This window comes from Sapajus apella, unplaced genomic scaffold (genome assembly GCF_009761245.1).
Source record: "Sapajus apella isolate SASKATOON/1434 unplaced genomic scaffold, GSC_monkey_1.0 scaffold81, whole genome shotgun sequence".
Lineage (NCBI taxonomy): Eukaryota > Metazoa > Chordata > Mammalia > Primates > Cebidae > Sapajus > Sapajus apella.
Window position 1 is genome coordinate 4,850,282 of NW_022437021.1, and position 13,387 is coordinate 4,863,668.

General features: G+C 33.9%; 1 protein-coding gene across 13 annotated transcripts in view; it reads left to right on the forward strand.

Annotated features, from left to right (window-relative positions):
- KRIT1 (KRIT1 ankyrin repeat containing) overlaps window positions 1-13,387 on the forward strand; it is a 42,842-nt gene that overhangs the window by 1,476 nt on the left and 27,979 nt on the right. For 8 of the 13 annotated variants that reach the window (XR_004261206.1, XM_032253071.1, XM_032253063.1 and 5 more), the window contains 8 exons: window positions 2,812-2,915; window positions 3,799-3,958; window positions 7,370-7,462; window positions 8,595-8,724; window positions 9,805-10,048; window positions 10,500-10,615; window positions 10,889-11,032; window positions 13,191-13,347. Coding sequence is in view for 12 of the 13 variants with exons in the window: in XM_032253071.1 (XP_032108962.1) it covers window positions 2,814-2,915; window positions 3,799-3,958; window positions 7,370-7,462; window positions 8,595-8,724; window positions 9,805-10,048; window positions 10,500-10,615; window positions 10,889-11,032; window positions 13,191-13,347 (1,146 nt within the window). In the remaining variant the exon portion in view is untranslated. Of the gene's footprint in view, window positions 1-496; window positions 642-2,811; window positions 2,916-3,798; window positions 3,959-7,369; window positions 7,463-8,594; window positions 8,725-9,804; window positions 10,049-10,499; window positions 10,616-10,888; window positions 11,033-13,190; window positions 13,348-13,387 lie in introns of all 13 variants that reach the window. The other 5 variants (XM_032253064.1, XM_032253065.1, XM_032253068.1 and 2 more) reach the window with 2 other exon arrangements.

Here is a 13,387-nt window from a genome sequence, read left to right on the forward strand (position 1 = left end):
TTCCTACATTAGTTGCTTTTGTTATTTTCCTGACTTAAGCCTTTGTTTCCTTCTTTCATGTCTCTGGAAGAATGTAGATTTTAAGTAGTCAAGTTGGAATAGTTCTTGAAAATAGTTTTAAGAATATTTTGGGGACATGGTAAAACAGTATTTGGTTTAAAAACAAATACTGTAACAAAAATATTTTTAAAAATGTAACTCTCATAGTTATGTCATTTAAAAATCATATTTGTTTACCTTTTAAACTTTCAGAGTTCTGTGCCATAGTAAATATTCTAGAGAGGTGATGGGTATTGACAAAGTGCTTTGCTAGTAAATGTTTTCTTAACATGAGTTGACCAAGACAGGAATTGATTTGCTTTAAATTGTGTTTAGAAAACTAAGAATTACTTGATGTATCTTTTAGGTGTGTAATAGAAAAAATGGTTTCTGTAATTGTGCCCATATATCATACAGTGTATTCACAATACAATGTCTTTCTTTTTGGGGCTTACAGTCTGAAATTCATCTGTCTCATAATTTGTAAAGGTTTATTATCTCGAAGTCATTAATCTGTGGTGAAAAGTAATTGCTAAATAGAAATTCTGAGAAGAAAAAGGCCTCATCCTTTTCACATGATGTAGGAAGGTCTGTTGCATGAGGTGGGTTTTAAGAATGATCTTATGAAAAAATTGAACTGAAAAAAATTTCATAGAGGATATAATGATAAAGAGATATGTCCTGAAAACTTGTCACTCAATGAAATGTCTCTATCCTAATGTTTCACTGAATTTTTTCTAGTGAAATATCTGCAGGCTTTTTTTGGTCCTAAATCAATGATTTTAAATTCTAAAATCAATTAAGTTTTAGAATTTAAAATAAATTTTAAAATTATTAAAATTATTTTATTTAAAATTTTTGTACAATAGTTTTAATGGTTGTTTTAATCTTAGGCTAAAGTTTATGTAGAATGCCAAAAGTTACTGTATTTTAAAAGAATTTCTTCTTAAGGTAATTTTACAATCATAAGGCACTTTTTAATTATTATTTAGGGAAGTGAATTAAAAGTTAGAGTGATATTTTCTTTTTTTAATGAATGAGAAGCTCTTATGTTGCCCGGGTTGGCTGGCCTAAAACGCACAGCCTCGGCTTCTCGAGCTCCAGGACAACTGGCCTGAGCCACCACGGCCCTGACATTTTCAATTACAGTGGAAAAAGCAGGATAAATTACTCTATCTCCTCTCAAATAACATTCAAAACACTTTCTTGAAAATGGTCTCTCTTGAGAGTTGCAGCAGTAGGGAACTCATTAAATATGAACAGATAATTTTAATACCTAATGGTTTTTTAAAAAACTGAAGAAAGTTCATCTCAACATAACCAGGAAAGAAACTCTTTGTTTAATGTTCTTTTAGAAATCTGCTGACAAATAAATGAGGAGAACCTTTAAAAAAAAAAAAAAAAAGATAAAAAATATTCAGTACAGAAAGATGCATTTTAGTGTAGCCATGGAAGAAATTAGTACTCAATGAAGAGAACTATTATACAACCAAGATTGTAGTTGAAATTCAGTCACTTGTTGGAAATTGCGCAATGGAGACTTAAAATTTAGGGAGCAAAAGACATGTGTGTACAAACACACACACACATACACACTGACTATATTTGGAATAAAAAATTTGGATTATTGCTGGGCATGGTGGCTCATGCCTGTAATCCCAGCACTTTGGGAGGTCGAGACCTGTGGCTCACTTGAGATCAGGAGTTTGAGACCAGCCTGGCCAATATGGTAAAACTCTGTCTCTTCTAAAAAATGCAAAGATTAGCTGGGCGTGGTGGCACATGCCTGTAATTCCAGCTACACAGGAAGCTGAAGCAGAATTGCCTGAACCTGGCAGGCAGACGTTACAGTGAGCCAAGATCGTGCCACTGCACTCCGGCCTGGGTGACTGAGTGAGACCCTCTATCAAAAACAAAACAGAAATTTGAATTATCAAGGAAGTTGATAAGGGAAATGGAAAAGATTCTTAAATCACCATCAGAAAGCTTTTATCAACTGACCAATGGTTTTGGTTCTGTGATAAGCACCTCCAAAGAAAATTATATCCTGTAGCTCATCCAAATGTCTAATATCAAAGTTCTCCCTGCTAAAAGATCTGGGTTAAATGTCAGTGGATATAAAACAGCTACCATATCCAGCTTCCAAACTGTTAACACTATAACTAACATTCACCTTTGTAATTTATGGAAAAAGTGTATATTATTATGAATTACTACTTTGTCATTATTTACAAGATATTTTATAATCATAATCACTTTTTTTGGCCCCAAAGGCAGAAAGGCAGATTATTTTATTTTTTTATTTAAAAAAAATTTTTTTTTTTTTTTTAAAGATGGGGTTTCACCATGATGGCCAGGCTGGTCTTGAACTTCTGACCTCAGGTGATCCACCCACCTCAGCCTCCCAAAGTGCTAGGATTACAGTCGTGAGCCACCACACCCAGCGAAAGGCAGATTCTTACTATGCAGTTAACACCTATGAAAATGTATATCCCTATTTTAAAAGGAAAAAAAGGGATACAAAGGAAATCTTAAATTATAAGCTAAGGTTTTGAGTAGTTGAACAGTAGAGATACAATCAAAGTCATTTCTGGCTTGCCTTTTAGGCACTATATATTCCAGGATAAAGAACATTTTATTTATTTTTATTTTTTTCAGCATGATTATGTGGAAATAAAAGTTTTCAATTTAAGATGCATTACTTTGTTTTTTATCTTGCCATCAAATGTGTCATCTAATCTTTCAAGGGATTTTTTAATTTTTTTTATAAAGCAATGGGAAATCCAGAAAACATAGAAGATGCATATGTTGCTGTTATTCGTCCAAAGAATACTGCCAGTCTCAATTCTCGGGAATACAGAGCTAAGTCATATGAAGTAAGAACATTTAATAATAATTTATTTCTACCGTTGAATGTCATTCTGTATTATCATTCACATGTAAAGCTTTGTATCTTGTAAATTCTTATTAACAAGCCAATTATTTTAGGTCCTGCCCATTATTTTGTCTATTTTCTGCTGTGTGCCTTTTGACCATTTGCTGTTTGTTGACATGTAGGTTATGAGATCTTAAAGGTCTTGTTTGAGGTTTTCTTAGAATATATAGTTTTCAATTTTAATACAATTTATGAAATGCCTATCAAAAATTAAAAAACCACTGCAAAAGTCAGCTCACTTAAAATTTCAATCAAACTTTGTTTTTGTTTATTTTCACAACTATTTTTAACAATTCATTTTAAAATACCTTTTTGCCTTAAATTAAGTTTTAGACAATTAAGTTACTTTTCTGTAGTCTTGAATTTATTAGTAAACATGTAATTAAGACTATATGTACATACATATACATATATATAACTGAATTATCTTTTTTATGCAACAGATTTCAAGCAATATGAAATATTTCTAACTTAATTTATCTAGCATTTTCTTTAAACTGCTTTTTTAAGGTTGTCTGAAACCTGTTAAAGGGCACTATAGGGTTTCTCAGTAGGCTACTGCTTCAGTAGTGCTGTAGCTTACCGTTTCTCACTCCTGGCTACACTAGAATCACCTGGGGAACTTTTAAAACTATAAGAACCAGGTTCCAGACATTCCAGTTTAATAGGTGTGGGATGGGGCTGGGCATTGCTATTGTTTTAAAGCTTCCCAAATTATTCTACTATGCAGCTAGAGTTGAGAAAGATTGCTAGCTTATTGTAGTATTCTAGGGCAAGTACCCTGTATTTTAAGCTTTCTCTTAATGTTGTTTTTCTCATCTAAGATTTTGTTGCATGAAGTTCCCATTGAAGGACAGAAAAAAAAGAGAAAGAAAGTTTTATTGGAAATGAAACTGCAAGGTAACAGTGAAATAACACAAGGCATATTGGATTATGTAGTAGAAACTACCAAACCAATTTCTCCTGCAAACCAAGGTATCAGAGGTAAGAAACTTTTTTAAAAAACACATTGTTTAAAATACTTGTGGAGAAAAATCCTTTAAAAATATGCATATATTTAATGTCTTTTTATGTTCCTTTACATTTAACAAACTTGCAAAAAAACTTAAGTATTTTTTAAGGTACATCCAAGCTATTTCAAGATGTAACTTGCACATTTTTTAAAAGTTGAAAAGTATTTAAATCACAATGTTAATAATTTGTTCAATAAAGAGGATGTGAAGGAGTGGTTTGAAAATTAAGACGTATAAATTACTTTTCCTTTTTTTATTATTATTATTCACCTGGGCACAGGTGGGCTGAGGCTGAAAAGGGCGTCAGCCATAAATTACTTTTCCTAGAAGTATAATTCCCTAGGGAAGTGTCTTTGAAGTACTATTTTTTTTTTTTTCCCCATTTATTTATTTTATTGCATTTTAGATTTTGGGAAGTACTATTTCTATTTCTCTACTTCAGGAGAGAGGAAACTATACTCATCTCTCCATAACTAAGTAAAAGTTAATATTCATGGATTAGGGAAAGTCCTGTAAATTACCACGTAGCAGAGGATTTCTTCCCATTTGATCATAGAAAGAAGACGCTTTTCAGAAAGTCAGACTGAATTGTGGGAGTATTAACCCTGAAAGAATGAGGCCCCATTTAAAATATTACATAATAGATAGACTTTGAAGGTGATTAAAAATTAATGATTATTTTCTCAGGCTGTAGAAACAGATAACCATCAAACATTATAGAAACTACAAACTATATCTGAGATTCAGTTACTATAATAGAAAACAAAGCTAATTCAAACAGCAGTAGAAAACAGTTGTTAGTGAGGTAAAGCATACCTCTGCCTGCTTTTTTGGTTTTTCAAAACTTTCGGTGTTTTTGTTCCTGTTTTTACATTTTTACAGGGATTAGTTGTCTGATTCATCTGCTTCAGTAAAGAGATTGTTTTAGTTGCAGAGATACAGCCAAATCCTGTGGTTTGATTTATTAGTTATTTTGGATATTTGTTTTCTAGAGTTACATAATTGAGCTTTAAGCCTGTGTTTCATAACTTTTGGAGGTACCATTCACCATATTTTAGCTCCCCGATAGGTTACTTCTCCTAATTTAACCTGAAGAGTTTTTGTTGGTTGGGACTGTAAACCTTTAAACTCAGGATTATAAGAAGTTCCTGTGGCCAGGTGAGGTGGCTCAAACCTGTAATCCCAGCACTTTGGGAAGCCAAGGCGGGCAGATCAGGTCAGGAGTTTGAGACTGGCCTGGCCAGTATGGTGAAACCCCGTCTCTACTAAAAATACAAAAGTTAGCTGGCTATGGTGGTGCACACTCTGTAGTCCCAGCTACTCAGGAGGCTGAGGCAGAAGAATTACTTGAACCCAGGAGGTGGAGGTTGCAGCGAGCAGAGATAAATGCCACTACACTCCAGCCTGGGTGACAGAGTGAGAGACTCCATCTAAAGAAAAAAAAGAAGTTCCTACATGTGATCTTTGATAAACACTCCAAGTCTCATAAAGAGAATCTCTTTCCTCTCATTTACCAGATTCACTTTATAATAAGATGATCAAGAAAGCAATCTTATTAAAAAGGTTGGGGGAGCTGTTGTTTTTGCAAATCAAGGCATGTGAGGAATCTCTGGATGCAATAGATTGGTCAGTCTTTTCTACCTCAGTCATGGACTTCGCTGATGAATTTTCATCTGAATTTGATCTACTGTTGCCAGACTTTTATAGTTATCAGGATCTATCCTGACACTAAATCCCTGAGACAGAAATCTGATTAGCCTAAATCACATATTTGAGCTGACAAATCATTATAAATTATAAACAAGTTGTAATTTGTTATGAATTAACTAAGTTCTGCAGCTAGGTCCATTTACCCAGAAGGGATGTGGAAGAGATGTCACTGTTAACAAAAACTTTTTCTGGCCCAGAGGGCTGGGTAGTTTCCCCTAGGAGGAGCTATTAGTGGACAGTCACTGTGAAACATATTTAGCATAATTTTGCCTTGTATACTCAGACATAAAATGTACTAATATATTTTTAGGGAGCTTTTAATAAGAAAGTAGAAAATTTTAATATATTACTGAGATATACTATATCCTGAATATCTTGTTTTTCAGAATATATGAAATATCTTTGAAGTAATATGATTACTTATATAAATATCAAATGAAAATCACAAATGACTATTAGCAGTAGTTATGTTTAACATTTTTGTACAGTGCTGTATGTCATTTACAAACATTACCACACTTAATTATACATGAAATTCTTAAGTTGGTCCTGTTAATAGGTACTGATTTTCATATCCATAAAATGGGAACGTAGGCATAGGCTGTCACCTCCTATAAGCAGTTTCCATTGGTAGAGGAATTAGGACTAGAACCTTCATCTCCTAACTTGTCAGTACTTCCCTGCCCCACTGATGGATCTCACAGTTACATATATAATTTGCAAAATAGGCAATTAAATAATCCTAACTGGATTTGGGGAAACATCAAGGCAGGAAAGATTAAGTAGAAACAAGACTTCAAGCCAGATGAAACAAATAGTGCCTCTGAAGTATATTAGAATGTTGTTCTGTATCTAACACTTAAATTCTGGACAGGTGTTCATTTTGTAAAATAATTGGGGGCTATAATATAGAAGATTTGAATAATCACAAATATTGGCTCTGATATTTTCTGAATAAATGAATCTATTTGAAGTCTTACATCATTCACCTGCCCACAGAAGGCGTCCCTGCCAGCTAGGGATTTCTACCTGGGTCAGGAACAAGGTTCTGTTTCTTAGGGTGAGGAAATTGGAAGCGTTGAAAAATATGACAAAGGTCTAGAGGATGAGAGGTTTTAGAATACAAGACTTGGTTATTATTTATAGCCCCCTCACTGTCAATTCAGGAAAAACAGATTAAGAATGGTAGTTAGAATTCAGAACAATAGTTTGTAGCCCAATCAGAGTTTAATAAAACCTGAAATTGAGGATGGAGGTTAAATATTAAATGAAGAGCTATTAAACATTAAGACTTTGAAACTTATATGTGCCAGAATATAATAAAATTCTTACTATCTCTATCCTAGTCAACTGAGGTAGTATATGCCTATTGACCCTACAAGGTACATTGTTGTTCTGCTTTCTCAGTTCTCAACAGAACAGTTTTCCTTGCTATGCTTAGGAAGCTTCTCCTCTAGGGGGTCAAGACTAGGACCCTAAATCCACAAGGATTGTCCACAGAATGATTTTGCATTTATTAGTTTTTATTAGTACATATAATAAAATTGGCTTAGTATATTTCAGTTCCTCTTAATGCTGCCTTTTAAAATATCTGCTTGCTAATTCTCATGGTATTTTATAAGATTTTAAAGTGTATTATTTTTGTGTTTGCTAACTTTTTAAAAATGATTAGGAAAACGAGTTGTACTAATGAAAAAATTTCCTTTGGATGGAGAGAAGATGGGCAGAGAAGCATCATTATTTATTGTTCCATCAGTTGTCAAAGGTAAAGTCTATGTGTCTTATAAATCTTTATGTACTTTAGATGCTAAATAAAAGTCTATTGAGAAACTTAGGAATTTGTATTCAGAGTTACTACTATAATATTATAAAATATATATTTTAAAATTAATAGAAGAAGGGAAATATGTTACTTAAAGATATTTTAACTTCAAAATAACATACAGGTTGGCTGAACAGTAATGTTTTTGTTTTAGTTTTTAAAAGTAGGATGATTAAGTGAGGAGGGAAGGCATAATTGAAATTAAAAGTGCTCAGATTGCAATAAAGGATTTTTCTAAAGATATGTCATAGATAAAATAGAAATTGATCCTTAAGTATTCTGGAAAATTAACAGAGTATGATCAGAACCTATACTGTATTTGGGACAAGAGCCAATAATATTTCTAAAATAATCTGCCTAAAAGTATTGGTAATATTTTTAAAAAGGAAATCTAATGTGAAAATGTAATATTTTATTCCTTTGACACCCTGGCATAATAAATACATTGAGTTTCAGTATAGACCTTGCAAGTCCTATAATTTTGTGACCTTGGGCAAATCTCCTCTTTTATCTTTAGCTCTTTATTTGTAAAATCGGGACTGTATTGCTACCTGCTCCCACTTGTTTCATGGTGCTGGAAAAATTCAATGAGGTATTGGATATTAAATCACCTTTGAAACTATAGGGTACTGGCATCACGTAAGATAGTAGTAATACTGATGATATACTGTATTAATCACCCACCATAGACATCCCATTAGCCTGCTGCTAAAGGGTACTCACATATATTTTATTAGCCATCTCTAGCATTCCAGATATATGTTTCCAGGCATACTTAGGTTAAAAAGTTCAATATCTTAAGTAGCGTTGGAAATCTTATTAATGAATTTTACAACATTGTTGAGGAAGAGAAAGAGGAAACAGTGTCTGCAGTCCTCCAAAATTCTAAATGTGGCATTTACCTGAGTTGACAAGGTCACAGAGCTAGTCATCACTTGAATCCAGGCCTTCTAATTCCAAATCTAGAATAATTTATACTTAACAAGTTTTAATTTTTTAACATATATTTGTAGATGAAAACATGCAGGTGTAAGCCTTTTATATGATAGCATAATTCTTCATTTTTCTTTTTCAGATAATACTAAATATACATATACCCCAGGATGCCCAATTTTTTACTGCTTACAAGATATTATGAGAGTCTGTAATGAATCCAGTACTCACTTTGCTACACTTACAGCAAGGATGTTACTAGCCTTGGATAAGTAAGAAATGCCATTAAAAGTATCTTTTAATTAATCAAATACATGTTTATAGTAAAAATTAGTTCTGATAGATACAGACACTTTGAAGAAAATAATGAAAATAATTTATGTATTAAGAAATGGTAAGTTTTCAATTATAAAAATGAAAAAACCCAAGATAAGGTTGTCCTGGCCTGAATACAGCATGTTAATTTTATTTTTCAGAAATGGCAAACACTGCCCTGACTTAAGCATTAAGATTCCCCTGTTATGAAACTATACATTTAACATTGAGTTAATCTCATCAGTGAATAAGTCATTCTCCCTCCTATGTCTTTGTCTTTCTGTAAGAACAGGGCTAATCTCACCTACATATCAGTAGTTTGAATTTTTTTTTTTTTTTTTTTTTTGGAGACGGAGTTTCGCTCTTGTTACCCAGGCTGGAGTGCAATGGCGCGATCTCGGCTCACCACAACCTCCGCCTCCTGGGTTCAGGCAATTCTCCTGCCTCAGCCTCCTGAGTAGCTGGGACTACAGGCACGCGCCACCATGCCCAGCTAATTTTTTGTAGTTTTAGTAGAGACGGAGTTTCACCATATTGACCAGGATGGTCTCGATCTCTTGACTTCGTGATCCACCCGCCTCGGCCTCCCAAAGTGCTGGGATTACAGGCTTGAGCCACCGCGCCCGGCAGTAGTTTGAATTTTAAAAGTACTTTTATGTTTTTTTGAAAGGAGTTCCTATTACTATAATGGCATATACATTTTTAAAAAATATTTGCTATGTCCATTAACAAAACTTTTATTAATAATGAAGTATTTGTACACTGACTTGATCTTTACAAATCATATGAACATATTAGCACGTGTACCCCTAAAGTATGTAGAGTACTATGCATGTTTTTTTATTGTTAAAAAAAATCAATTTGCAATATAAATTAAAAAATTTTTAAATAATGAAGTACTTAACTAACATGAAATTAAAATTATAAAAATCTGAAGGTGATATTTACAAGTATTATATATCAGAGTTAGATAGTAACCTACCTTTTTCATCTTCACTTTCAAACGGTACTTCTACCTCTTTTTTTAATTTTGCCAGGTGGTTAGATGAACGTCACGCACAATCTCACTTTATTCCAGCTTTATTCCGACCTTCTCCTCTTGAGCGGATAAAAACTAATGTCATAAATCCTGCATATGCTACTGAATCAGGTCAGACAGAAAACTCACTACATATGGGCTATAGTGCACTAGAAATAAAGAGTAAAATGTTAGCCCTAGAGAAAGCAGATACCTGTATTTACAACCCTTTGTTTGGATCAGATCTTCAATATACAAATCGGGTAAGAGTTGAATGAATTTTCGCTCTGATTTAAAAGATACTTTGTCTCAAGTGTAATTTTTTTTCTGAGATACATACATCTTACTAATTATAAACGTGTAGGCCTGGTGCAATGGCTCACACCTGTAATCCCAGCACTTTGGGAGGCCAACGAGGGTGGATTGTCCGAGGTCAGGAGTTTGAGACCAGCCTGGCCAATATGGTGAAACCCCGTCTCTACTAAAAATAAAAAAATTAGCTGGATGTGGTGACGTACCACTGTAGTCTCAGCTACTCCAGAGGCTGAAGCAGGAAAATCGCTTGAACCTGGGAGGCAGAGGTTGCAGTGAGCTGAGATCGTAGAGCAAGACTCAGTCTCAATAAATAAATAAATAAAATTGTAAAATATAAACATGTAAACATTAAGATGACAAAGCTCTTAACGGATTTTTGTTATTGTTTTCCCTTTCTAGGTAGATAAAGTGGTAATAAATCCATACTTTGGTCTAGGAGCTCCAGACTACTCAAAAATCCAAATACCTAAACAGGAAAAATGGCAGAGAAGCATGAGCAGTGTCACAGAAGACAAGTACTGTTTCGGTTTTACTCCACATTGCTTTTTAAAAACTTACATTCTTACTAAGTTTACCTTGCCCCAAGGAAAAAAATAAGAAAAACAAAAAAAACTTACATTCTAATTTAAAGTACTGTTTAAAATTATATATGCAGTTCGTATGCATTGTAATCACTATTGAGTTCACAGCTGCTTGGTGATATAGAGCTGTCATAGATGTGTCACATTTGTTTTAAAACAATTTTTACAGTCCTGTTTGTATTTTCAAAATTTCTTTTTAATGATTAGGGAACGACAATGGGTAGATGATTTTCCTCTCCACCGAAGTGCCTGTGAAGGAGATTCAGAATTACTAAACCGTCTTCTCAGTGAAAGATTTTCAGTCAACCAATTAGATAGTGACCACTGGGCGCCGATTCATTATGCATGCTGGTAAATTGGATACTTATTCTTTTCTTTTTAGCAAGAGTACATTTTAAATTATAAATTTTAGTGCCTCTTTTCAAAACTGTTCTCATTCCAGATACTTTTTCTCTACCATGTTTGCCTTAGGAGTTTTCTGTTTTGATCTTAGATGATTGTATATGTATCAGTGTTTAGAATCCTAAGGTCTGCTCCATGGAAAAAGTACTGTCAGTGTTCTTAGGCATTTCTAGGTCATATAATAGGATACTTAATGACTAGTAAATGTCATTGTAGAGTACAAGGTCACTTATTCACCCTTGCGGTTTCCCTTGTTTTGTATTGGGATTACATTATGTTTATCCTTACTGTGAAGTTTACATGTGTTAACTACTTATGATTTGACCTTGCATCTTGTTATAAAAGTATCCCTTTAGTGCTGTGAGAGACTGTGGTTATCAAGATGTCCTCAAAAGCCTTCATTAGAACCACAGCTTTCCATTATGTTAGATACTACAGTTGGGACAGGATTGGGGTTAGCTCTTTCCACTAGCTGCCCAGTGTAGCTCTTGGTCTCCTACTCCTCTCACATAATTATTTTTCCCCTCAGTTGTGGTGAGTTGTTAGTGTTTAGAGTAGTAGTTAGCTATTTACTATAAGTCATTTTCTAGAAAGAATATGATAATTTTTTACATTATTTCTGTGGGACAGTTGCTCTTGAACTATTGTTTAAAGTAAGCTTCCTTCACTAATTTAAAAGTACTGCATTATTTACTGCCTTGTTAAATGTCCACAGTGTCTTAGTTGTATTAGATTGAGCAAGGTACTTCACTTTACTTCTCTGCATGTCAGTTTATTTATCCATATATAAAATGCAATAATTAAATCATTTCTAGAGTTTCTTTCAACTCAAAATTCTTTTGATTTCTCTGATTCTAATATTTGTAATCAAGCAGCTAATTATAGTTGCTTTATGTGTGTGTGTATGTATGTGTATACATAAAAGATCTTTTTTCTGTTTCCTTAAAAATGTGTTCTTATGTTTCCTATTATATGAAATTTTATTATTTATTTATTTTTTTTGAGACGGAGTCTTGCTTTGTCACTCAGGCTGGAGTGCCCTGGCGTAGTCTCAGCTCACTGCAACCTCCACCTCCCGGGTTCAAGCAATTCTCCTGCCTCAGCCTCCTGAGTAGCTGGGATTACAGGCACCTGCCACCACACCTGGCTAATTTGTCTATTTTTAGTAGACATGGGGTTTCACCATGTTGGCCAGCATGGTCTTGAACCCCTGACCTCATGATCTACCCACCCGGCCTCCCAAAGTGCTGGGATTATAGGCCTGAGCCACCACACCCAGCCAAAACATTGTCTTTACTAAAAATGCAAAAATTAGTTGGGCGTGGTTGTGCACACCTGTAATCTCAACTACTTGTGAGTCAGACACAAGACTCTCTTGAGCCCAGGAGGCAGACGTTGCAGTGAGCTGAGATTGCACCACTGCACTCCAGCCTGGGCATAGAGTGAGACTCAGTCTCAAAAACAAGATTCAGTTCAAATTGTTCTTTTATCAAAAAACTTTACAGGTCCATCGAGACAAATCATATCTGTTTTCTGATATTTTTAAAGCATTAATAAGCATTACTGTACTTAAATTTTATAGCATTATGTAACTTACCCCATGTTTATGTTTTCCTCTGATTATACTGTAAACCATTCAGAGTAAAGACCACATATTTCATATATTTTTGTGTCTCTCACATTGTCTAATATAGTAACTATGTATAGAATTATGTCTTTGGGCCTATTTTGTAAACAGTCAGGCCTAAGTGAAAAGCATTCTTAGTACGTTTTCTTACATGAGTTACTTTTTGTTTTTGAAATGATTTTTGACTAATGATATCTAACTTTTGTACTTCATGTGGGATGCTTCTCTGTCATCTGCTCTATCTTGAATTAAGGTTATATTTTCTTCCAGTTTATCAGAAACAGAAACAGTTTAATTGAACCAGAATGATTAATAAGAAACCCCTAATCATTGAAAATATTATGTCACTATCTTCAAAATCCTCTGCTCTCTGTCCTAGAAAATTCTTAGATTTATTTGAGATATCATCTAAAACGTGGAGTTTTAAAAACATTTCAGATGACTTTTTTAGGTAAGGTTTTTTTGATTTTTTATATACAGGTATGGAAAAGTTGAGGCTACTCGCATATTGTTAGAGAAAGGAAAATGCAATCCAAACCTTTTAAATGGACAACTTAGTTCTCCTCTTCATTTTGCTGCTGGAGGAGGACATGCTGAAATAGTACAGATTCTCCTAAGCCATCCAGAAATTGATAGAGTAAGTTATTTTCCAGGTTTAAATAATTTTCAAGCAGTGA